Source organism: Panicum virgatum, chromosome 1N (genome assembly GCF_016808335.1).
Source record: "Panicum virgatum strain AP13 chromosome 1N, P.virgatum_v5, whole genome shotgun sequence".
NCBI lineage: Eukaryota > Viridiplantae > Streptophyta > Magnoliopsida > Poales > Poaceae > Panicum > Panicum virgatum.
Genome location: NC_053145.1, coordinates 36,474,555 through 36,498,468, shown reverse-complemented (window position 1 = coordinate 36,498,468; position 23,914 = coordinate 36,474,555). Strand labels below are relative to the sequence as shown.

The window sequence follows — 23,914 nt, the reverse complement described above, 5'->3', positions numbered from 1 at the left end:
GGTTTTACTCTATATCTATCCTATAAAGAGAATATTCTTGTCTGGTAATCGAGATTCTCTCTTCTATACCCTGTTTCTCTGCACTCGTCATCCTCTATACCTTCTCCTCTATATCAACTACCACCACGTAGGACCCCACATGTCATACACTATTTATTTTTATCCCCACCCACCCCGTCGCCCTCCCCTCTGTCTCTCTCCTCCCTTCTCATGCTGCCGCCACCTCTTCCAGCCATGTGCGCGTCGTCGAGTATGCGCGCCGCCGAGGCTGCGGCGTCTGCGTCCTGGGCGCCTCGGGCGCCGTCGGGGACGAAGCCGTGCGCAGCGCCACCGGCGAGCGCGGCACGGACGTTGGGGATGGCGCCCGCAGCCCGCAGGCACAGAGCAGCCCGCGCCGCCGACCATGTTGCCGGTGCGTCGGCAGCCGACCGCGCATGCGCAGGGGGGACTCTTGATTGGCTTTTTGTTAAGCTTTGCTTCCACTCATTTTGCCTATTCATCCATTTTGTATCGAGCTCATAACATTTTGATTAAACTCGGCTTCCACTTTGAGTTGCGCTTTGCTCGAGTGATTTGTCTTTCACCTGTTTCCGCTTTGTATCGAGTTTTTCCTAACCATTCCTAGGGTGAACTCGTCACTTGTTGGCGTGTGTCGCTTTGGCGGTTAGAAGAGATGTGCGTTAAATTGAATTCGGGATATATGCCTTGTTCTCTTGGAGAATTTTTATCGGCTCCTATTCACCCCCTGTAGTCGCCTGTTCGGTCCTTTGGGGGCTCGGGCAAAAGAATCAAGGACATCATCTCCATACGGCATCAACCACACAGACACGGCCTCGTTCCAGAGCAGCCGGAGCCGTCGCCTCCCCTGCCGGCGAAGAGGGTAGAGGGACCCGGCCCCACTGCTCTACAGCGAGAAAGACAGTTCACCAACATTTTTCTTTTTCGAAAGACATTTTTGCTTCCTAAAATAAACTGTATTTTAGGTTGAACTTTTAAATTATACATATTTATAATCAATAGATCCACTACCTAACGTAATTTTCACAAAATTTTCATGGCCATTTTCAACACATTTTAGAATGTGTGGTCAGAGCAAGTTAAGAGCCAGGAGCACTAGATGTGCTCTCGAATGCTTCTGTATATATGTATCTCTCTAGTTTTCTCTGCTAAGATAACCATAGAAGCCAGAAGGAAAAGGAAGGAGTGCATAAGAACAGCAGAAATGAGAGGCATCAGGAAAAACACTGCACCAAATTTCCACCTTCAGAGGAGGAAACCAGCGAGCTAATCTTTCCTCAGATGCTCTCATCCCCACTGCTCTAATACACTCTTCTTCCTTTTCCTGGCTTGCCATCAGGACCAGTAGCGGAGCCAAGGGGGGGCTGGCAGGGGCCATGCCCCCCCCCCCCCCCCCCCTTATGCTTGGTGTAAGTCTACTATTATATATATATATATATATATATATAAATTAAAGAATACACTAATCTAGTGCAGACATATAAAATTGATTTTTATTTATTACTTGTGTCAATATATTTTACCTATATATTTCACAAAGTATGATCTTTGAGTAATCATTATCATTTTTAGTCTTTTAGCTGATATAATTTGTTTATACCTAACCTTTTAGATATCATGGATAGTTAATAAACATATTCTTATGTCAACTTAACTCTGGTTTCTAAATATCCAAACATTTAACCCTAGTTTACTTTCGCCACCCGCTATCCCGTGTCGACGCTCCAAGACCTTGCCACCCGGCGCTCGACACGTGGCCCCACCATAACCCTATCTCGCAACGTCCCCTTACTTTGTTAGGAATATAGCAACCATGTAGCGTCCCTCACTCCTAGCCTCTTTTTCTATGACCATCACTTAATAATATCAACACTTAAGATTGGCTCCACACGACAAGAGTTTGCACCAAAATTATTTTTTGAGCAGGCAAGGAATCTAAGTCATGATCGGTATCTCACCCACCTACCAGCCTATTGTCCTAAAAAAAGTCTATTGTCGCACTACGAGCATGTTCATTTTATCTTATCACTTGGCCCCTCCTATTATTGAATCCCGGCTCCGCCACTGTCCTCACTTGAATATGTATATGTGCATTGGGGTGCTGTTTTTCATCACCGAATCAATGACACTAGCGAAAGGAAGAGGAAGGAGCCCCTAATAACCATAGGAATGGGAGGCATTAGGAACACATCGATGCAAATATCCTCCTCCTCTAATGCTAGATGAGAAATCAGACTCGTACGAGTTCCTTGATGTTCCCACTCCTACCACTCTTAGGACCTCTCTTTCTTCCTCTTCCCTGCTCACAAATTCTCATGGCGAGAGCTCTTACCCTGGAACAACCCTCCATCATCTGTGAAGGACGGAAACATCAAATGCAGTGAAACAACCAGATGTTGGATTATAACAGCGGATGACAGTGGGACGATGCAACCTATATCAGTCAATGATTGCACCTATATCACTTGATTGCACCACTAAACATTTCCTTTAGGAGAGCTTTGGTGGGAGATAAACTACATGACTGGCGCTCCGTATAGTGGATATGTTGTTGAACATTAATTTACAAGAGGGGAGGTATACCTTCATTTGGTCCCTACAAGCTAATGGCTGCTTCACGGTAAACTCTATGTATAAAAATCTTGTTAATAATGGTATAAAGGTTACACAAGAAATTTGGCGTGCAAAAATACCTTTAAAGATTAAAATCTTTATGTGGTACTTGAAAAGGGGTGTGTTACTTACAAAGGATAATTTAGCTAGGCGAAATTGGATTGGAAGTAAAGTGTGCAGCTTCTGTAACCGGGAGGACACTATCCAACACCTTTTTTTCGATTGCGCTTACGCTAGATTTTTTTTGGCATGCTATTCACTTAGTTTTTGGTTTAGCACCACCAAAGGATGTTGATGATTTATTTAATCATTGGTTAAAATAAGGGGGTCGTAAACCAAATTTATATTTATTGACAGGCATATCGGCTATGTGTTGGGTGATTTGGCTATCTAGGAATGATATTGTTTTTAACAAATGTCAACCGAAAACTTTTTTACAGGTTTTATTCAGGAGAACGTATTGGCTACGCCATTGGACGCAGTTGCAGCGCAGTGAAGATCAAAAAGAGAGGATGATTCAGGCATGTCGTTTGCTGGATATGTCGGCTCTTTGTTTCTTCACATCCCATGGATGACCTTTTAGTTTAAGGATTGGCTTCCAATAAGCATGCTTCATACTCTAATTACGCTGTAAGAATATGGTGTGGTTGCTACTGCTTGGAATAAGTTTGGTCTGATCCTTCCTCTACGAGGAGGGTGAAGCCGGATATTCTTTCCATTATCCAAAAAAAAGGAAAATCACTAGAAAGAAGCTAACGGATCGGCCATGCTAAATTGTTTTACTTGGATGCTTAAATAGAGAGAAGAAAATGTTAACCTCAAGGTTGTCATACCCATTATTAGACATGTCTCCTGTTTTTTTTTCTGGTTTTTTAATAGGGGGATTGCTGGTTATGTAACACACGAACAAGCATTGCTCAAGATTTCAACAAAGGAATGAAAGGTTCAAACTTGGTATTAGCGAACATACATCAGTTTTATACTTTTATTTCAGTCCAATTAGTAAGCTCCACAAAGAGAAAAAAACAGTGAAGTTCATCTACAAAAGGCGGTGACTATTTCCTATTTCACAAAGGGTGAAACCATAGAAACTAATAAGCTAAGAAGATACACCCATTCTTTGACTTGGAAGACGGACACCATTGACTTTCTCCTGGCCATGCATGTAGAGAGATTTGAGTTCCAGGGAAAACCCCGGTCCATTAAGGACCAGCAGGCTCGCCATAGTTTGAGCAAGCCAAGATTGCCGAAGTACTCGTGAGTCGTGTCACGCAGGCCATCAATGCTACTCTAGACAGGAAAATAGAAATTTACTGATGCTCACAGACTCCTCAAAGTTAAACATTACACAGAAAGAAGTTAAACTGGCATTTAACAACCATCCAAAACCATTGTTGATGTAGCTGTGTTTGTCAATTTACCCCAGGCTCCAGCGCACATATATTCATATTGTAGATTTACATGTTGTATTATATTGTTGCGTTCCTACTCCAAGTTTGATAATGGATAATCTAATACAGCAGGCTGAGCACTTGCCGCTAGGCCTGCTAATGGGTTGGGTTGAAATGGGTTTTATGGGGTGGGTTTTGAAATGGAGTGTGTTTAGATGATTTAAAATGGGTTGTATTAGTTAATGGGGTGGGTCGGGGCGGGTTCTATATAAATGCGGGTTGAGGCGGGTTAGGGTGGGTTGAAATGGATATTTTTTACAAAATAGTATAACTATATATAAATGTGGGTCCCACGTGAGAGCTGGACTCTAAAATTAAAACCACGTGTTTATATCAGAAAATTTTATCGAAATTGACTGAATTTTGTTGGAGATGACACAGTACGACTGGCAGCTATTTTGTGCAAAGCTGTGTGGCTAGAATTACCTGTGGGCCCCACATGAAGAGCCGGACCCTGGAATTAAAACCTCACGTTCACACTATAAAATTTTATCGAAATTGACTGAAATTTGTTGGAGATGACTCAGTACGACTGACAGCTATTCTGTGCAAAGCAGCGTTGCTAGAACTACACGTGGGCTCCACATCAAGAGCCGGACCCTTGAATTAAAATCTCGCGTTCACACTATAAAATTTTATCTAAATTGGCTGAAATTTGTTGGAGATGACTCAGTACGACTGGCAGCTACTCTGTGCAAAGCAGCGTGGCTAGAACTACACGTGGGCTCCACATCAAGAGCCGGACCCTAGAATTAAAATCTCGCGTTCACACTATAAAATTTTATCGAAATTGACTGAAATTTGTTGGAGATGACTCAGTACGACTGGCAGCTACTCTGTGCAAAGTAGCGTGGCTAGAACTACACGTGGGCTCCACATCAAGAGCCGGACCCTGGAATTAAAACCTCGCGTTCACACTATAAAATTTTATCGAAATTGACTGAAATTTTTAGAGATGAGTCAATATGACTAACAGATACTCTGTGCAAAGTAGTGTGGCTAGACATATATGTAGTCCCCACATTAAGTGTAGAAACACTAAATTCCTCTGCATAGTAGAACCCATGGGTTTTTATGGGTTACCCGTTTATAATGGGGCGGGTTAGTTAGAGTTGAGAAATTAACTAATTGGGTTGGGTGGGGTTGGGTATCTAAATATGTTAATTTTGGGTGGGGTTGGGTATGGTGCGGGTTCCAACCCATTAGCAGGGCTACTTGCCGCGTTGTGCCAGTGGAATCTGGAAATTGTGCATGACTCAAAGAAACACTTAGAATAAACAACTGAACCAGCTAGCTAAGACATCACCTTAGCTTATGCATGGACTAAACGTGATAAAGAATTTGAATTGAAGCCACTCCAGTTAACAAAGTTATTATCTTAAATTATCTGGATCTAGGCACGCCTTGTTAAGGATGGCAACGGGTCGGGTTCGGATCGGGTGGAGTCTCCGTGCACCCAAAACCGAAACCCGAAATCGAAACCCGAACCCGAACCCGAAACCGATTCGGGTGGAAATCTATCACCAAAACCAAACCCGCGGATACCCGAAACCCGAATGGATACCCGAAACCCGCAGATAAATATACACATATTCACATGAATAAACAAGATGCAACAAATAATAAATATTTTCATGACTCAACTTTCAATAAATTTAATAGTCTAAGTAAACAAATTATCATTAACATATTATAAAACATGAGTTTTAATTCCAAATAATTTATTTCGGATATCCATTGGATATCCACGGGTGGAAACCAAAACCCGAAACCGAACCCGAAACCGAACCCGAACCCGAACCTGAAAACCGTGGGCGAAAAACCAACACCAAACCCGAAACCCGAAAACCCGCGGATACCCGCACCGAACCCGATCCGCTGCCATCTCTACGCCTTGTCCCCACGCTCACTGCTCTAAAGCTCTCTGTACGACTGTACTGACTTTTTCCCAAGTTTCCACCTTCCCAAGAGGAAACCAGCAATGAGAGTCTTTACTTGATGTTCTCATTCCCGAATTTTTTATTTTTTAATACATTTTTTACTAAAATTATGAAATAATACTCTGGATCTGAGAAATTTCAAAACTAGGCTATTGTCGTCTATCCGGCAGACGAAATTCAAATTTTGTCCACTAGGATGACGAAATACAAAGATTTCGTCCATTCAGCGAACGAAATTAATTTTCATCCCCCCGAAAATGAATAAAATTTATGATTTAATTATAATTTAATAAATTTCGTCTACCCGGCAGATGAAAATAGAGATTTCGTCCACTGATAGACGAAATCTATTTTCGTCGAAATTTCTCAGATTTTTTTTACCCAGCTGCCGGTCGCAGGTGAGGTCCAGGCCCGACACGATGATGAGGCTCTTGGTGAAGGGGAGCCCCCTGAGGCGCCGCCCGTTCGGCCCGAACGAGTTGCACGCCGGGTGTTGCCGCAGATCCTGATCCCGGTGTCGGCGGCGCGGACGGCCACATGGTGGGCGACGTTGCCGCCGGAGGAGTCGCCGGAGAGGAACACGCGGGGCTGGGCGCCCTCGCCACTGCAGAGGAAGGGCTGCAACATGGCCCACTTGAGCGCCGTCCAGCCGTCGTCGTAGGCGCACGGGTACCGGTGCTCGGGGGCGCGCCGGTAGTTGACGGACAGCACCACTTGCTCAGCTTCACGAACCGGCGGCACAGGTTGTCGTAGATGGCCGTGCTGGACGACGAGTGCGCGAAGCTGCCGCCATGGAAGAAGAGGATGACACAGGTTGTCTTTCGCCGCCGCTTGCCAGAAAAGATGCAAGCTTTCGCATGATTGGCCCTTCCCCTTTGTTGGGTAGCCATTCCGTGGCACCGCCTCGCATCAAAAAGGTGAAAATCAAAAAAACAATCTGAGAAATTTTGTCTAATGGGTAGACAAAAATAGATTTCGTCTACCCACTGGACGAAATCTCTATTTTCATCCACCGGGTAGATGAAATTTATTAAATTATAATTAAATCGTAAATTCCATGCATTTTCGTCTAATGGGGGGACGAAAATTAATTTCGTCCGCTGAACGGACGAATCTTTGTATTTCGTCGTCTGCCGGACAGACGACAATAGCTTAGTTTTGAAATTTCTCAGATCTAGAGTATTATTCTGTAATTTCAGTAAAAAATTGTATTAAAAAAAATAAAAATTCTCTCATTCCCACTGCTCTTACGCACTCTTTTCTTCCTCTTACTGGCTCGCCATCAGGCTCCTAATCTAAATACATGCATTTGAATATATCACCAAATCAATAACATGAGCAACAGGAAGAGGAAGGAGCACCTAAGAACCATAGGAATGAGAGGCATCAGGAATGCAAGAATGCAATGTTCTCTAATGCTAGAAGAGAAATTAGAGCATTCTCATTCCTTCATGTTCCCATTCCTACTGCTCTTAGGACCTCTCTTTCTTCCTCTTCTCTGCTCACAAACTCTCAAAGACTAAAGGTCTAATTACGGAACCAATCATGCTGCAGGAGTGCATATATATGGTGGACCATGGGACCTACGTTGGCAATGAAGAGCACATGGAAGAAGCCTGGATGGAGATTTTCTAGCTGTGCCATATCTGAAAGGCAGACATGATTAACCTACTGACCTGAGCCATGAACTCAAAAATAAAAAATGAAAATGGGGAGAAATAGAAGCCTTCAGGTGAGAATTCTCTTGGATTTTTATTAAAAATTAACTTCTGAATTCTATTTTCCTGTTTTTTAATGTCTAACCTGCTCCTCTGTAAAAGAAAAGTATTGCTGGTTATGAAAGGCAAAAACTTAGAATTGTTCAGATGTGCAACCAATGTCCAATGCATTGAATTAAAGAAATGAAAGGATCGCACGTTCTGTACACTGGAACTTAAAGGACATCAGTTCTATTTCCCTCCAATACATTTGCAAGGAGCTCTTCTGCTTACAGATTTTCGAAACTAGTTAAACTATAAAAACAGAACTAAAATGCCTTGAGACTTGGAAGATCAAAACACATCGGCATGTCCTGGTCATGCATGTATTGAGCATGAAAGCCACTTTAGATTGTAGAGACCAGCTCAGCAATGCATTTACCTTAGCAGTGCATGTGTCTGCAAAAGGAATCAGTGTGATAGGATGCATTCATTAGCAAAAATTATTAACTATAAAAGCCTTTGGAAGATCAGAATAGATCAACATAATTTTCTGGACCCACTAAGAACGTTGGTACAAGGAAAAACTGGCTTTAGTTCAAAGAGTACAATATGTAGCTTTACTTCTGCCCATCAAAGTATAAGAAAGTTCCCTGTGTTACTCATAATTCTTACTTTCAGTGCTATAGGGCTAATAACGTCATTTTGTTTATCGTAGAAGTTCAGCAGATGGAAAAGGGGTCCTGCCGTTAGCTGTTGTATTGTCACTCCTTACTGATTTTCACCATTTTTACATCAAAGGAAAATGTATTTGTCAGTATTGTAACAATTCATAAGCTTCAAATGATGGTTGCTAACTACTGTTAGAAATTACCTGTATCATTCATTCCATATTTTCCTTCTTATTGTAAATTTGCAATGGTCAAAGCAGTGCTAGTTTCTTACAACATACAATTGTCTCATTACTATGCATCTAGCTGTCATATTATTGGTTCATATGATGCATAGTAAATAGTTAATAGCTAATTGTTAAGTATATCAAGGCCCAGATATACAATTTTCGTTAGTTTTATAGTATTCTATTAAATCCCAATGTATGAGTTACACCATCAATCATGTCAAACTCACATTGCGTCCCTTGAATGCTGTGTGAACCGAAAGGAAGAGGAAGGATCACCAAAGAATGGTAGGCATTAGGAAGGCTAAAAAATGTATCATAACCTCAGTTCTGAACATGGAACCAGGGAGCTTATGCTTTCTTGCTTGTTCCCATGCCCATCACTCTGAAGCCCTCCTATGATTCCTTTCCCTAGCTCATTGCTAAGATTATCTCATCATCCTCAAATGAGCATGTGTTCCTTTGTTATCTGTGGATGAAATAATAGTGTAAGCAAAAAGGAGGAAGGAGTGCTCAAGAGTAACAGGAATGGGAGGCATTGGGAAAGCCCAAACCAAATTCAACCTCCATCTTTGGAGGAGAATACAGACAAATTTAGCTTTCCTCCATGTTCCCATTCCCATTGCTCTCAGGCCATCTCATTCTTCCTCTTCCTGGCTTACAACCAACATAACGCTTTCCTTCTAAATATATTGTCTTAGTATTATCTGTTTATCCACCTAATGTTAATCTCGCAAGCCTTGAGGAAATGGAAGGAGAATCTAAGAGCCTTAAGAATAGGAGGCATCAGGAAAACATGAAACCAAGTCGCCACATCCAATGTCAGACATGGAATGGAGATTATGCTTTCCTTCATGTTCCTATCCCTAGGACTATTAGAAACTTTTCTTCCTTTTCCTGGCTCACCTTCTAGGGCCTAACTGAAACTTCAACCAATTCTACTCAGCTCTAGAACACACACTTATATAGGGAGTTATAGTCTTATAGACCTCCCTTCAGTACTGCACCTAGCCCAGTGACAATTAAACTCACAGCGTGTATGAATTGTGAACCACCATAGGACTTAGCAGTTGATGATAGTGGGACCATGCATGGTACATGTAGCACTAAGTATAGTACATGCAAGAAGCCTTGAGTACTGACTGTACTAAGAAATGTTGGCTTTGTATTCCCATGTATTCTCTTATGTATGTACATGGAACTTGATTTTGACAAGCTTGAGGTAGAAAGCCCAACCCATGTATAGTATAAATTCCCTATGAACTAAACTACTTTCATATGAAAACAATAATTTTTACATGTAATCTAAGACATTAATTGATATTACAAAGCGGTCATTTTGCAATGAGTTGATGTCTTAGGTCACATTTATAAATGATTCTTCTCACATATTTTACAAAACAATGGTTATATATTCAGCACTGCGTCCAACTGTCCATTACGCAGCTGCAAGCAGAAATGGAGGACAAGGTACTGTGGCGCTGGACGGCTTCATAGGAACCCGCGACGAATTCAATCTCGAGAGTGTGCTTCAGCTCCGTTTAGCTCGATGGATCCAAGCAACTGTTGAAATGGAAGGCCTGTGCATAGCTCAAGGTGAAGCTCTTCACGTGGCTAGTTTTGCGGCGACAACTCTGGATGGCTGATCGCCAGTTACACAGAGGATTACAGGACCACATCAATTGCCCGCTCAGTGAACAAGAGCCTGGAACATATTTGACCATCTGTTTGCAAGTTGCTCCTACTCAAAGCAAGTCTGGTTCGGAATCCTGGGACATGCCAACTTGCAGATACAGTCGGCGGCTGCCCAGATCATTGACTAATGGTACCAGCTTCGCCCTGGTGGAGAAAAGCAGCACAACTAGGGACTCTGAAGTGAACGGAACGCCTGCATATCCCACATGAAGAATCAACGCAACGCAGCTGCTCAATGGAATCAAAGAGGAGGCAGAACTCTAGTGCCGAGCCAGTGCCAAAGCACTCAACACCCTCGGTGCCTGCTCCTTTCAGGATCAAACTAGTCGTTCAGCTAGAACATGATTATTAGTTGGGCTCTCCTCTGTACCTGTCTGGTTGTTCAGTCCCTTTAGCATAAGAATGAGTGTAATATTGTAACCATCAGCAAGCGCTAGCTACGGCTGTTTGCATTGTAACAAACTTTACAATTCATTTCTGTCTAATACAAAGATACGCAGCTCAACTGCATATTCTCGAAAAACATAATTTCAGAAGACAAGCAAAACTACAGGACTGCGGATTCGAGCACTTCTGTTTGCTACTCCAGTGATTTGAAAAGTGTTAAAATTATCAAGAACTATTTTCATCATTGCTCTTGTGGAACTTTGAAGATAATAAAAAAGAGAAGACATTTCCTTGCAGGTATTGAACTTAGTCAACCTTGTTGTGCTGCATTTGTGGATTTACCATGTGGGGTCATCAGTTCTTGCAAGGCATCAGTAAAAGGAATACATTTTCTTGCAGTTCATCGGTTCGGTAATTTGTATTGCTTTGAATGATCGTTCATGGTTGTCGGGGTCAATTACCTCGGGTACCTTTTTGACTTATTTTACAATAGCTCAGATGGTGCATAGAAGTTTCGGGTATTTTGGCTACCAATTTCATATGTTGCATCCCTCTAATAAGAGTAAAATTTGTAAACTCGATCTGAAACCCGTATGAGATGCGAACTCATGATTTTTATCTATGTTTGTGTAAAGGCCATACCTTCATATTCCGGACAGTGTATTACAATTTCAGTTGCATATCCTTAATGTAGCAATCTTAATCTGTCATGTTCTGTGTGGAGGTCGCACTCTTCATTAGAAAGCCTATCATTTGTCGTCCAGGCGTTAACACGTCCGAAGATAAAAAAAATCAGTTAAATTAGGTCTCCAGGGAACTAAAACCATTGTACAAATCTGATATGTCCACAAATTTTATAGAAAGTGGCGCAATATAGTAGCGCTCCCATCCGTCAATGTCATTGCACTTGGGGCAAGCTTAGACGGGCTAAAAGATGAATACTATTCTAATTTATTCTCTTGGTTGGATCTGCTATAGACCTAAAATAGTAAAGGGCAAAATCATAAAATTAAGAAAAGGAAAGCAAAATCACAATTACACTTCAAAATAGAGGTAAGAACACAAATGCGCCGTTAAAATTCGGTCACGGATATAGACCTCTCTCTCTAGATGTGTGTTCTCACGTCGGATATTGGAAGGGAAACCTGGGGCCCATTGGGCTCGCAAAGCTTTTGGTACGATTTATACTAGTTTTTAAGGACTATTTCAGGAAAAGCAGCTAATGCCGATCCCTCGTACTTGCAACTTACTCTTGCACCCTTTTCTCCCCATCTCCCACAGCATGAAGCCTCCTCTGCACACCATGCTCATTTCAGACCGAGCAGTTCAGAAAACAACAGCTCTGCAGTTTGTTACGCTCGTTCATACTTTTTCATTTCCAAAAATAAAATACTTTTTACCTCAGACAACCAGCTTTTGTTTCCACTCTCATAAGATTTTTTTTCCCTACAACACTCAATTTCTATGCACACTTGGATGAAAAGAAAATTCAGCTATGCGTCATCACACAGCCGGTAGTTCTGAACTCTCTGATCCAAAAACTAAACTAGCTTCACAACCATGCTCAACCAAATAATCGATCCGCAAAGTTATAACCCCTTGACGGAAATGCATCCCTGCGGGTCTGGTGCTGTAAATGTATCTTGTGATCTCTCACGGCTGTCGAGTACACTCCAGTCACCATTACCAGAAGTGTCGCATCCTTTTCTTGGCCAGCTCCAGGACTATTCCCTGAAGTACTAGTAAGATAGTCCTGACTTCGTAGTTGCCCATGTTGCAATGTCACATCCACTGATTGTCCTGGAGAAATTATACCAACTGCTGGAGAAACCTGAGGTGAAAGTATGCCTTTTCAGTTCTCATAGCATTAAGCTCATGGCATCGAACAAATATTAATTGGAAAAACAAATAAAAACTTGGCCATCTCAATTACCATTTTAGTAATAACATACTAGATATACAATCGACAACCTAGATATAATAGACTTGCAGATCGACATTCAGTTACTTAATCTTTCCACCATCTTGGTGGAGTATAGCTAACTCTTTGACAACAAACACGTTACCAAACATTCTGTTGCGTCTACATTAACATGAGTCATCTGTGTATAGTTCATGTCCCAGGCTATAGATACTAAACTATGTTCAATCGATGTACCTTGGTGTAGGATAATAATAACAATAATAAAGACAAAGCAGTAACCTACCTTCAGCCAAGAAGGGAAACCTGAAAAAGGTGTGCCAGATGAGTTTGGTGTCTGACCAATGATCTCAAAACATGCCAACTCTTTTGTACTTCTGTTTTGTAGTTTCACAACAGAAGGGTTTTGATCTTGCAGAATGATATCTTTAGTGCTAATATTTACTTCAGGGAAAGCCTCCAAGCCTTGAAGCAAGTACAGCACTTTCTTATTTGATGTCATTATTTCCCCATATTTCTGCCTCATTGTTTGCTTGTCAACATGAGCAACATCTAAATTAAACACACATTTTACAGGTTTGTGATCACTGTCTGTTGCTTCCATGCAAGAATCATACCTACAAAAATAGCAAATTAATTGACAGAACGCATGTAACAGCATTATATACGGTGAGATAATCCACTTACATTGATATGGAACCAACCACAGGATATTCCAAAGAACACTCAATATCCGATCTAGCCCGGCTGTCTCGATATAGAATTCTATCGCACCAGGCTGGAATGCGCTTTTTCTCACTACTATCATACCCTGTAAGGAAAATAAAAGTGAAGACCCTCAATACAGGAGCCTCAGAAGATCTAGGAATATTATCAACAAATTTGCAGGTAGGGACTCCCCTACTCACAGATATTGCAATGTATAGCTTATGCTAATGTAATTAATCCACAACAGTAACTATAATATCAAAGAGATAGTTGTTATACCTGATAAGCCTGGTATGTGTTTGTTGAATTTGTAAGTAGGGGGGAACTTGAATTCTCCTTCACGTAACCCCTGGAAGACTCTCCCATATCTCATTTCTGCCCGTAGCTGATCATTCTCTCTCAGCCAGTCAAAGCATCTCCGGGAAACCAAGCCCATTGCCTCATCATAAGAAATATCAGAAAGTCGGTAATTGAAGTCACCAAGAAACACAATCATGTCTGTATCTGACAACTCAGGAAGTCTCAATCCCTGTCATCGCAACAAGACCCTGTTTACAATCACACAATATGGATCTAGCAAAGCTCTACTAACAAAATGATGAAGATAACTAACAGCATACATTTTCTCCTCGAAGAGGCTGAGCAGCAGAACCAGAAACTGTGAAAACAGTATACAAGATAAAATATTAATTTTAATACTAATTGCTGAATGTGATTAGCAAAGGGTTGCACAAAACCTTTACAAATTTGGAAGTCCATAAGCTAATGCAGAGAAGTTAATGAGAAGATTGAATAAATACCTGATGTTGTCAATAATCCATTGGAAGGGGAAGAAAATGTCATTGATCTGAATACATGGTCGAAGTCTTCATTCCGTCGGCTCACAGCCTCCATATGTGCAGCAAAATGACAATTTACAAAGCAAATGCTTCTATCATGTATTCTCATTCTCAATCCTACTGCTCCCTGAAATAATCAGAAACATCAAGATAAAGTAAACTAACCCACTACTTGTGCAAGAAAACCTACTCTGTTGTAACAAGGTGAATAAAAATGATTTGAGTTTCCATTAAAACTATCATCGCATGTTAATACAGGGGAATTCTCAGTGTATACATAGGCATGCTTTCCCTGAAAATGCACAAAGCACAAACCAACCAGTAGACAAGGTACAGAACATGATATACAGCATTGACTTTTTATTTTTTCTAAATTAGGGGCATTTCCAGTGAAAACTCAAATAACCTCTGTTTCAAAAGGCTGCACCAAGGCATTGTCCGCCTAGACTACTTAAGGCATTGATCTATGTATTAAAGTGGGAGAAATTGGAGATGGAGAAACCGAGAAAGATGAAAGATGAACTATGGTCATGGAACTCATGGATGCATTATCATGATGTCAAATTATTTGTTTTAACATGGCAAATTTTCTCCACTAACATAGCATTGCTATAAACACCAAGAAATACAATTGCCTAGTCAGACATAGGCACTACTAGGTGGAGTGTACTGCCTTGCCTAGCACCCAGCACATTTTTTTTTTAATTTACTATATAAACCTGCAATAACACAGCTTGAAAAATTGAACTGTTGGATGGAGGATACATCTATAAGAATACAAAATGTATTGGGATACTAACATCATGTTATCCATCATATGATATGATGGCCCTCCCAAGTCTGATGCATTTATCCCTTGGAAACTTGTATGAGCACACCAAATTATGCACCTCGTGACCCCAACCCCAATAAATTACGCTAAGTCAATTTATAAGCCTCTATGTAAAATGATAACCATTGCAGTTACTAAAATCGTGATGCTACCTACATTCCACAAAGAGCAACAAAAAATATTTTCTTTCCCTCCACCTGAAAGGTTCCTTAACAAAATTCAGGCATGCAGCTCAGCAGCAAAGCAGCAATCACAAATATCTTGAATTATTCGAAATTTGAAAAGTTACTTTAAGAAAACATTTGCCAAGAAACAAGTAAAGAAAAAAATGCCTGAAAATGGAATATTAACATGTTTCTTCGATCTCAGATTTCAGCAACCAAGAAACGAATTAGATCATATAGCATTAGATTAGTCACTAAAATAACTTTTGCAGAATGATGGCTTATTGAAATGGTTACTTGAATGTATAAGCATATTTAATTGTTGGCATTACTTGTAAACAATACTCGTAGGATATTTAATATCAACGATTTTTTTTTGGGGGGGGGGGGGGGGTCTTGAATTAATAACATGAGCACCTTGTTGCCGATTGCTCGCCCTAATCCACATGCCACTGCCGCATTGTCAATATCTCCAATAAACTGCTTAAGATTTATTCTGACCCTGAAGATAGAAGAAATGGAACAGTTTCAAAAAAAAATGACAGTTGGATACTTGGATACTCAGATCAAGGAAAGAAGGATTAGTCCCAAACAGATTACCATACAGCAATGATTAATCCAGCCATCTGCCTCGAACCAACACGCACAAAGGAGTGGCCCTTCAAAATCTGGCCAATTGCATCCAACCACCACTCCCCATTTGGACTTCCCTCAAGCCCTACCTAAAGGCATTAGAAATGATACAAGGACCTTAGCATTAGAAATAGCAAAATAAGTTAGGCCATTTCTTTTGTTCAAAAAATGTATGTTTATCAACATTCTGGAAAATGTTAACAAGGGATGAGTTTCTAAACAAGTAATAATCAAACTTCCTCTTTCCAATTGCCTTGTGTCATAGAGAATTTGGGAACCTCTACAGAAGATTGAAAAGCTAGACCAGTATATAGGATAGAGTAAAATGCACTGGAGGTCCTTAAACTAGTGAGGGTGTGTCAAGTAGGTCCACGAACTCCGAAAATGCAGATTCGGCCCCCTAATCTATTTAAGTGTGTCACTAGAGATCCAAAACCCCTTTGACCGGGTCTGACTGCCTACGTGGACTGCCACATCGGATCCAACGTGGCCGTTGGCCCATGCTGGCGCGGAGGCGGAGGAGCTACACCCGTGAAACGTCGCTCCCCCCTCTTTCCTCCCTTTCCTCTGATGCCCAAGCCCCGACCCACCTGGACGGCGGCGACGCCGCCCGTGAGCGCCGCCGTCCCTCCTCCCTCCTCGCCACGCCGAGCTCGCCCCTCCTCCCTCTCCTCGGCCGGCTACGGCGGATCCCCTGTCCCCTCCATGCGGCGGCCGCGGCGGGGCGGACCGGCGGCCGCGGCGCGGCCGGCGAGCGGCCCCGGCGGCGAACCACCTCCCCTCCGCTCCTCGCCCTATCCCTCCACGCCTCCCTCCTCGCCGCCTTTCTCCTCCCTCCCAAGCTCCTCCTCGGGTCCTCGCGTCGGCCGTGGCAAAGCTCACGCGCACTGGCCCGGCGGAGCTCCCGATCGGCAGCCGTGAGTGGGGGCCGCACGGCGAACCACCTCTTCCTCACGCAGTCCGAGAGCGAGGTCACGGCCGCCATGGCCAAGAGCGAGCGCCGCTGGGGCGGCAATGTCACGCCCGCGAGCTGCTCGAGCTGCACGGCGGAGGCGGAGGTGCGCGTGGTGGAGCAGGGGAGCTCCAGCTACGCGACGCAAAGGCAGTGCGCGCAGGAGCAGGGGCGACCTGCGCACTGCGGGGCAGAGCGGCGAAGGCGGAGGCCCGCGCGGCGGCGGGGCACGGTGGAGGCCCGCACAGCACGGGGCGCGGCGGTCGTGGTCGAGCGCGGCGCCTCCTCCCGGTGGCCATGGGCGGCGCGGCGTGGCCCTCCCCTGCTCCCTCAGGTCCCCGCATGGCACCAACGGCTGAGCGAGAGGACCACGGGTGCGGTGACGGCTCCTCCTTCGCGGATCGAGGCGGCGACGCTTCGGGCGGAGGTGGTGGTGCTCCGTATCGAGGCTGCGCCGCCGCAGCGCCGGCCGCCCACCCCGCCTCGCGCGGACCCAGCCGGCGAGTCGGAGCATGAAGGGGAGAAGGGGGCGAGCCGGCCGCCCGCTCGCCCGTCGCCGCGGAGCCTCGCTGCCCGGCGCCAGGAGGGGAGGGGAGCCGCCGGGGGTAGGGGCGGCGCCGGGAGGGGAGCGGAGCCGGGGGGGCAGGGGCGTGGACCAACGGCCACGTTGGATCCGACATGGCAGTCCACGTAGGCAGTCAGACCCGGTCAAAGGGGTTTTGGACCTCCAGTGATACACTTAAATAGATTAGGGGGCCGAATCTGCATTTTCGGAGTTCGTGGACCTACTTGACACACCCTCACTAGTTTAATGACCCCCAGTGCATTTTACTCTATAGGATATATGTTCAGATTATGTTTTATGACAGTTAGCATAAACATCTTCAGATGATTAGCAGAAATAATGATTATTTAATAAATAATAAAAACCTAAGTTTCTGAATAAGACATGTATACCGTTTCTTTGGCAGCAGACATTGCAAGAAAACCAGCACCCATTTCCACCTCCTGCAATCCAATCACAACCATCCCAACCTCTGGTATTGGGAGTTTGAGCCAAGCTCTTAAAGATTCATAGGATGCCTTTTCTTGCCCAACATTCCAAGAACCTACTAATACTTTCATATACTCAAAACTTTTGTATGACACATCTTTCTCAAACAACTCTGAACGCAAAATGCTGTCAAGAGGCCCGGGGGATGACAAGTTCCATCCACGGATTCCCCCATGACCAGCCAATGTAAAGATATATGAACCTCCAACAGCCATACTTAGAATTGGACTATTATGTGCACTCCATCTGCCTAACAAGTTGCCTTCAAGGTCCAACAGCTGGATGTTACCATCCATGTAACCCACCCATAATCTTGTTCCAAAGTTGCAAATACATTGAATAGATGATGAGTGATGCAGAAACTCTCTCAAATGATAACCACTGCCATCCCATTGGGCAAGAGAGCCATTCGCAGATCCTGTCCAGATCATCCCATCTGCCGACATTGTAAGTGCTTCTATTCTTCGAGTGTCATCTCCGAAACCTGCTTTAACAGCAGCTCTCCGGACTGCATCAGCTGCTCCCAACAAAGCATTTCGTGATCTCTGCAAGAAACCAACAGGACTACGAGCTTTCTCTTTCCTTGGAGAGGAGAATAAGGTTTGCTTTGTTTCATAGCTATATGGATCCTGAGCAGATAAGATGTCGAAACGGGTATCAACTTGGCCATCAATATTGAACACTTTTAGAAGCTCCTTAGTGCGAGAATCCCTGCATATCAAAATACATTACAGTATTTTTACAAATATAGAATAGCAGTGCTAATGTCAACCAAATGCAACAAGATAAATGAACACATGAAGTGTACCAGAGTGCAAATGAGAGGTAACCAGCACTCCATACTTTTGATCTAGAATTGTCAGACAATAGAAGTTTTACATCTACGGCAGGCAAGGGACAGGCCCCTCCATCACTGACCATGTCCCTAAGGTCAATGGATGATCTTTCAACTAAAAAGGAGGTCTTACGCTTTTCTTCTCTCTGTGAAACGAGTGACTTCTCAATCGCTTCTCCATACCATACTTTGATTACTCCCCCTTCAGACCCAGACCACAAATCACCTATAAAACAAGCAATAAAATCACTATTGCATTAGTTTATGTGGTTTTATCAAAGAGATAAGTTTAACTGCTGGAAACAATAATCCCTCCATTCAATAATAGTAGCACAAGTACACTATGCACACAGACCAAGAAGCATGAGATTTATGTAATTAATGATGTTAGACCATTCCAAACTCCAAACTAAATTATATATTTGAAACAAACAACATGTTACACATCATCAAGAGCAGTAGCAAGGGAGATGAAAAAATTGGCATCTCTACTCATGGTAACCTGAATGGACACACTGCCATATAAAGGAGCATTGGAATGCAACCTGTATGAGTCAAATGTAGGCTTTGGCTCTGCTCATCATTGCAATGGACCAATGGTATCCTGGATCAGAGCCAATTGACAATGCAGCAGAAAGGGCATGTTAGCCAGCCACGAATACCAACTGAGAATCGAGATTTTTCCCCTACAGAGCAGGGACCACACAAAAATTTCATTACTTGAAAAGGCAACAAAATTACAAAGTGCGAATTGAGACAGTGGCACTTCACACATTGTGACAAACTGCATTTGGGCTCAAACACCATAGAGCATGACCCATGTCAATCTCATACTCCACCATCTTTCTCACTGGGACTGCATCGCAAACCAATACGAGCAAGTTATGCCAATTGGCAACTGGAAGGGGACAGAGAACAACCCTTTGGTCGATTAGGAAGTCAGAGGCTCACCAAGGAGGAGAGACATGGACTGGTGGTGCTAGTGGATGACAATAGCTTACCACTGACAGACAAAAGCAGATATGCTAACTAACTATGAGGACAGAGATGACGATCAACATTGAGAAGTAGCAACGGAAGGGAAGGGATGGTTCTTGTCAGTCTGGCAGCAAGGGAGAAGAATAATTGATTAATTGAAAAGGAGAACTAGAAAAGAACTGAGGAAAGGATTATATTGAAGGGTTTTCACAGATCTCAAGAAAACTCTTTATCCCAAAATGTTAAACTGGAAAAAAATATGAGCATGGTTTTATAGTGAAGACCTTTGAGTGCTATAGTACAATGTTTCCTGAATTAAAAAATTATAAGACACCAACACTTCAACCACATGGAGTGATTAGAAGTCCTTTTTGTCTTAGTGCTTAAAATGTAAATTGTAAAAAGGTGGAAAACAATTGGGAAACACCGCACACCGTTGGATGGGTGTGTGTGTGTGTGTGTGTGTTGGGTTTTTTGGGGGGGGGGGGGGTTGACTTTCATATATATAGCCAACATGGCTTGGTGCACAATACTCAACAGATACATGGGTATATACAATCACTAATATAAATAACTGACTTTCAGATTACTTGTTATTGCTCTGATTCAATTCTGATAACAAACAGCTAAATATATTTACTCAATGATAGAGACCACAACAACAAAGTGAACCAAGCTCAGCTGGTTAGGGTCAAAACGTGGCTGTCCATCCCAACCACCCAGGTCCAAGTCTTCTTAAACTCGAATTTGAGTGCCTAGTTCCTCCAAGGTTGGATCGATCTAGATAGTTTGCCATGCTTGTTCAAATTTTAGTTGATGAATAATACATTCCCGGTGATAGTTAGTAGGCATTTGCTTATTCAAAGGTCAATGCGTCATTTGGTAAATCCAGCAATAGTGTAGTTAACACAACAATAAGCCATATTTCATCACACCAGTAAAATGAAGAGGCAGCATATGTAGTGCAAACAGGAAGTTTTTTTTTTTTGAAGAAATGTGCAAACAGGAAGGTAAACGTAACAGAATGCATGCAACTGCTAAGAAGGACTACAAAAGACTGGTCTGGAGAAAGTTCTAGGAATCGAGTATAGCCGGAACCAGTGTTACATGGACACGGGTGCGGGTGTCGGTGTCCAACTCGGGTGCAGGTGTCCGATTCGTTAGAATTTTTGGGGACACGGCAAATAACACTTGGAATCCGACACGGGTGTCGGAATCCGACACGGGTGTCGGAATCCGACACGGGTGTCGGAATCCGACACGGGTGCGGGGTATCCGACTCGGCAAAAAAATTAAGACACGGGTGTCCGGGTAACACAGGCCGGAACGGAAAAAATAGAGCTCCTCTAGTCCTCTTTCGTGGTTATAGCTCCACAGTCCACACCACCAATGAGGAAGAGTTACGTGGAACTATTTTGTCATGTGTACAATAGGTATAAGCTGAACCAATTATACTTGTACATTATGTTCTTTTACAGTAAGACAGACCCTCTGGTGAAGGAGAAACAATGCTCATCCTAAAGTTGCAAAGCCAACATTGTCCACGATTCTCCAATAATAACGAATTCACGGTAACGAAAGATATATCAGAGTGCTGCAAAACAGTACTGATCGCCAGAAAATGGAGTCTTTAAGTCAAGGAGAATTACCGTAGGGAGAGACGGTCAACGCGAAGACCGGTCCACGGTGCGCCTCCCACGCGAGGCACTCCCCAGCGTCCGGCCCTTGATCCGCGGTCCACCCCATGATCCGCCCGTCCTCGTGGCCGCTCCACACCACGCCGCGACTGGGGTCCACCTCGAGGCAGAGCGCCGGCGGCGTCCTGCGCGACTCCCGGAAGGGCGCGGCCGCCTCGTCGCCCCAGCGCGGCCGGGCCGGCGGCGCGCGGAAGGCGTCCGCGAGGTCCCACGCCCTGACCCCGGCCTCGCCCGCGGCCCACAGGCGAGGCCCGGGGCGGGCACCTCCGCAGGGCGCATGGTCGCGGCAGCAGGCGAGCGCGCGGAGCGCCGCGCGAGCCTGCGACTCCCTGGGCGGGCGCGGGCGCAGCTCTAGCGGGGGCGGGCGGTCGGCGCGCACCGCGGCGCGCGCGGGCGGGCGGTGCGCGCGGGATGCCGGGGCGGCAGCGAACTCCGGGAGGGAGCCCGCGTGGTGCGGCCCCGGGGGCGGGGGCCAGACGGCGGCGGCGGAGCGGGGGGCCGCGGCGGGGTAGGCGGGGAGGGAGTAGCTGGGGTTGAGGAGATGCTGCGGCTGCGACTGCGTGTGGTGCGACGGCGGCGGCGCGCGGCGGCGCGGGGAATCGGAGAAGGAACCGGAGGCCGTGGCGGGGGCGGGGGCGGGGGCGGGGGTGGAGGCGGGAGGGAGAGAGGCGGATCGGTGGGGCGCGGGGTTGGCAGCGGGGCGGGGCGAGGTGGAGGGGATGGGGGCGGGGGCAGCGGGAGGGGAGGAGATGGAAGCGGAGAGGAAGAAGTCGTCGGGGAGGTCGTCCCACGACGAGGAGGAGGCGGCGGCGGGGGACGGGGAAGCGAAGGGGTTGGTGGCGCCGCCGGGATTCGCCATTGGGGAGATCGGAGGACAAGGGCCGCAGCACCAGCAAGCAATGCCGTGCCGGGTCGCCGCGGAGGAGACGCAGGCGTGGAGACCAATGCAATGCCCGTTGGGGGGATCCGGTTCGGTCGTGCTGGAGGGTGGGTGGGTCCCACTGGGCCGGTTCGGTCGTCCTGAGCTGGTCGGAGCCCGGAGGTCAGGCTCGTTTGCATCTAAGCTAAAAATTAGCTCAAACAATTTACCATTTAGGGTAATAAATGCAGTTCTACTACCAGATAGTAACTATTGTGGAGTGAATAACAAATACCTGAACCCTATTTGGAACATTATCCAAGGATAATTTTGAGGGATAATATTTAGCTTTTAATGGATAGGCTAATGTTTAGTTTAAGATGAGTTGTTTGGATGTATGAGATAATTTTAGACTAATATACACACACCCTAATAAGTACATCAATTCTTACCCTCTCTATCCTATTCCCACCTTTTCCAGCTGCGCCACCTCTCTGGTCCACTCTGAGCTGCTGCTGCTTTGCGCAATTTTTCACATGCGCCACCTCTCTGTGCTGCTGCTTGCCGCACTGCTTTGCAAAAATTCAAACAAGTCCATACAATTGTTCCAGCCACACAACAATGCAAGATTTCAAACATGTGCGCATATTGTAACAAAAAAAATGTGATTATCCATACAATTGAATTCGCACACATACTACACAAGTTTTCTATTACAGTTCCATAACAATTGAAGTCTGACACATGGCACACAACATTTTGAACCGATTCAAACACATTCCAGTGACCATTGAACAAAGCAGCAGCTATCTCATCACAGAAAGCATTCATATTGCTATCTTCTATGAGAGGTTCACCTGATTCGTCATCATGCCAACTTCCATTATCAGACGACATTGGGTTATAGTTTGCATCCTCATCACACATAGAGAAGTCCCTATCTCGTATTCTGCTTTCTCGAATTAAATTATGAAGAGCCATGCATGCTACAATTATTTAGTTTGCTTTCGAGTTGAAAATTCTAGCATATTCAATAGCATCCTAAATTTCATCTTCAAAACTCCAAAAGACCGCTCTAATTTCTAACCCGGGAATTTGTAACCCGAGAATGTGCATGATTAAAGGTCTCTTTTATACCTGCCGGTGGCGGGCCATTCTGCTAATGCTACACATGGTACCTTGTACACCGATATGGAGAAAGATAACCTTGACGGTTTGGGTACCCCGCATCAACTGCATAATACTTCCCTACATATTCATGTACATAATGTGAAATATATGACCCACAAAAATTGAACAATTACTTAGAGGGCATAGACAATAGATTACCTGGAGGTGGATGTGGAAACTTATCACCAAATCTGCTCATTGCATCATTGAATACTCTCATATCATGAACAGAACCAGTCCATCCTGCAAGAACAAATGTAAATCTCATGTCGAAATCACAAACAACAAGCATATTCTATGAAGTGTAGTTGTGTCTGTTCAAATGCTGCATTGTCTTATCTTTTGCAACCACCATATTTATATGTGTACCATCTATTGCACCTATATAGTCATTGAAGTGTGGTAAAAAAAATCTAGATTTTCTAAGCTGGGGTGCACCTTTGTAAACTCTGAGTCCTTTGGAGGAATAATGTCGGCTGCTAGTTTGAGGACACTAGTCAAGACTCCGTCAAATATGCGGCTAACCATCTCCATCGATCTAACAAACCAATCTTCAGCTTGCCTAACTGACTT

At 44.3% G+C, this 23,914-nt stretch overlaps 2 protein-coding genes across 2 annotated transcripts; both read right to left on the bottom strand.

The window, feature by feature from the left end:
- Nucleotides 1–149: 149 nt before the first annotated feature.
- LOC120653483 (gibberellin receptor GID1-like) lies at nt 150–7,707 on the bottom strand. The gene is made up of 4 exons (XM_039931218.1): nt 7,699–7,707; nt 7,345–7,383; nt 6,510–6,805; nt 150–492 (listed from the first exon to the last, which is right to left on the bottom strand). Exons 1-4 carry the CDS (start codon nt 7,705–7,707, stop codon nt 150–152), a joined length of 687 nt encoding a protein of 228 aa, XP_039787152.1.
- Nucleotides 7,708–12,042: 4,335 nt separating this feature from the next.
- On the bottom strand, nt 12,043–22,235 carry LOC120655721 (type II inositol polyphosphate 5-phosphatase 15-like). The gene is made up of 11 exons (XM_039933682.1): nt 21,265–22,235; nt 18,611–18,863; nt 17,706–18,513; nt 15,764–15,885; nt 15,581–15,665; nt 14,129–14,294; nt 13,949–13,986; nt 13,608–13,857; nt 13,308–13,431; nt 12,907–13,237; nt 12,043–12,530 (listed from the first exon to the last, which is right to left on the bottom strand). Exons 1-11 carry the CDS (start codon nt 22,169–22,171, stop codon nt 12,264–12,266), a joined length of 3,351 nt encoding a protein of 1,116 aa, XP_039789616.1. The 5' UTR covers nt 22,172–22,235; the 3' UTR covers nt 12,043–12,263.
- Nucleotides 22,236–23,914: the final 1,679 nt, after the last annotated feature.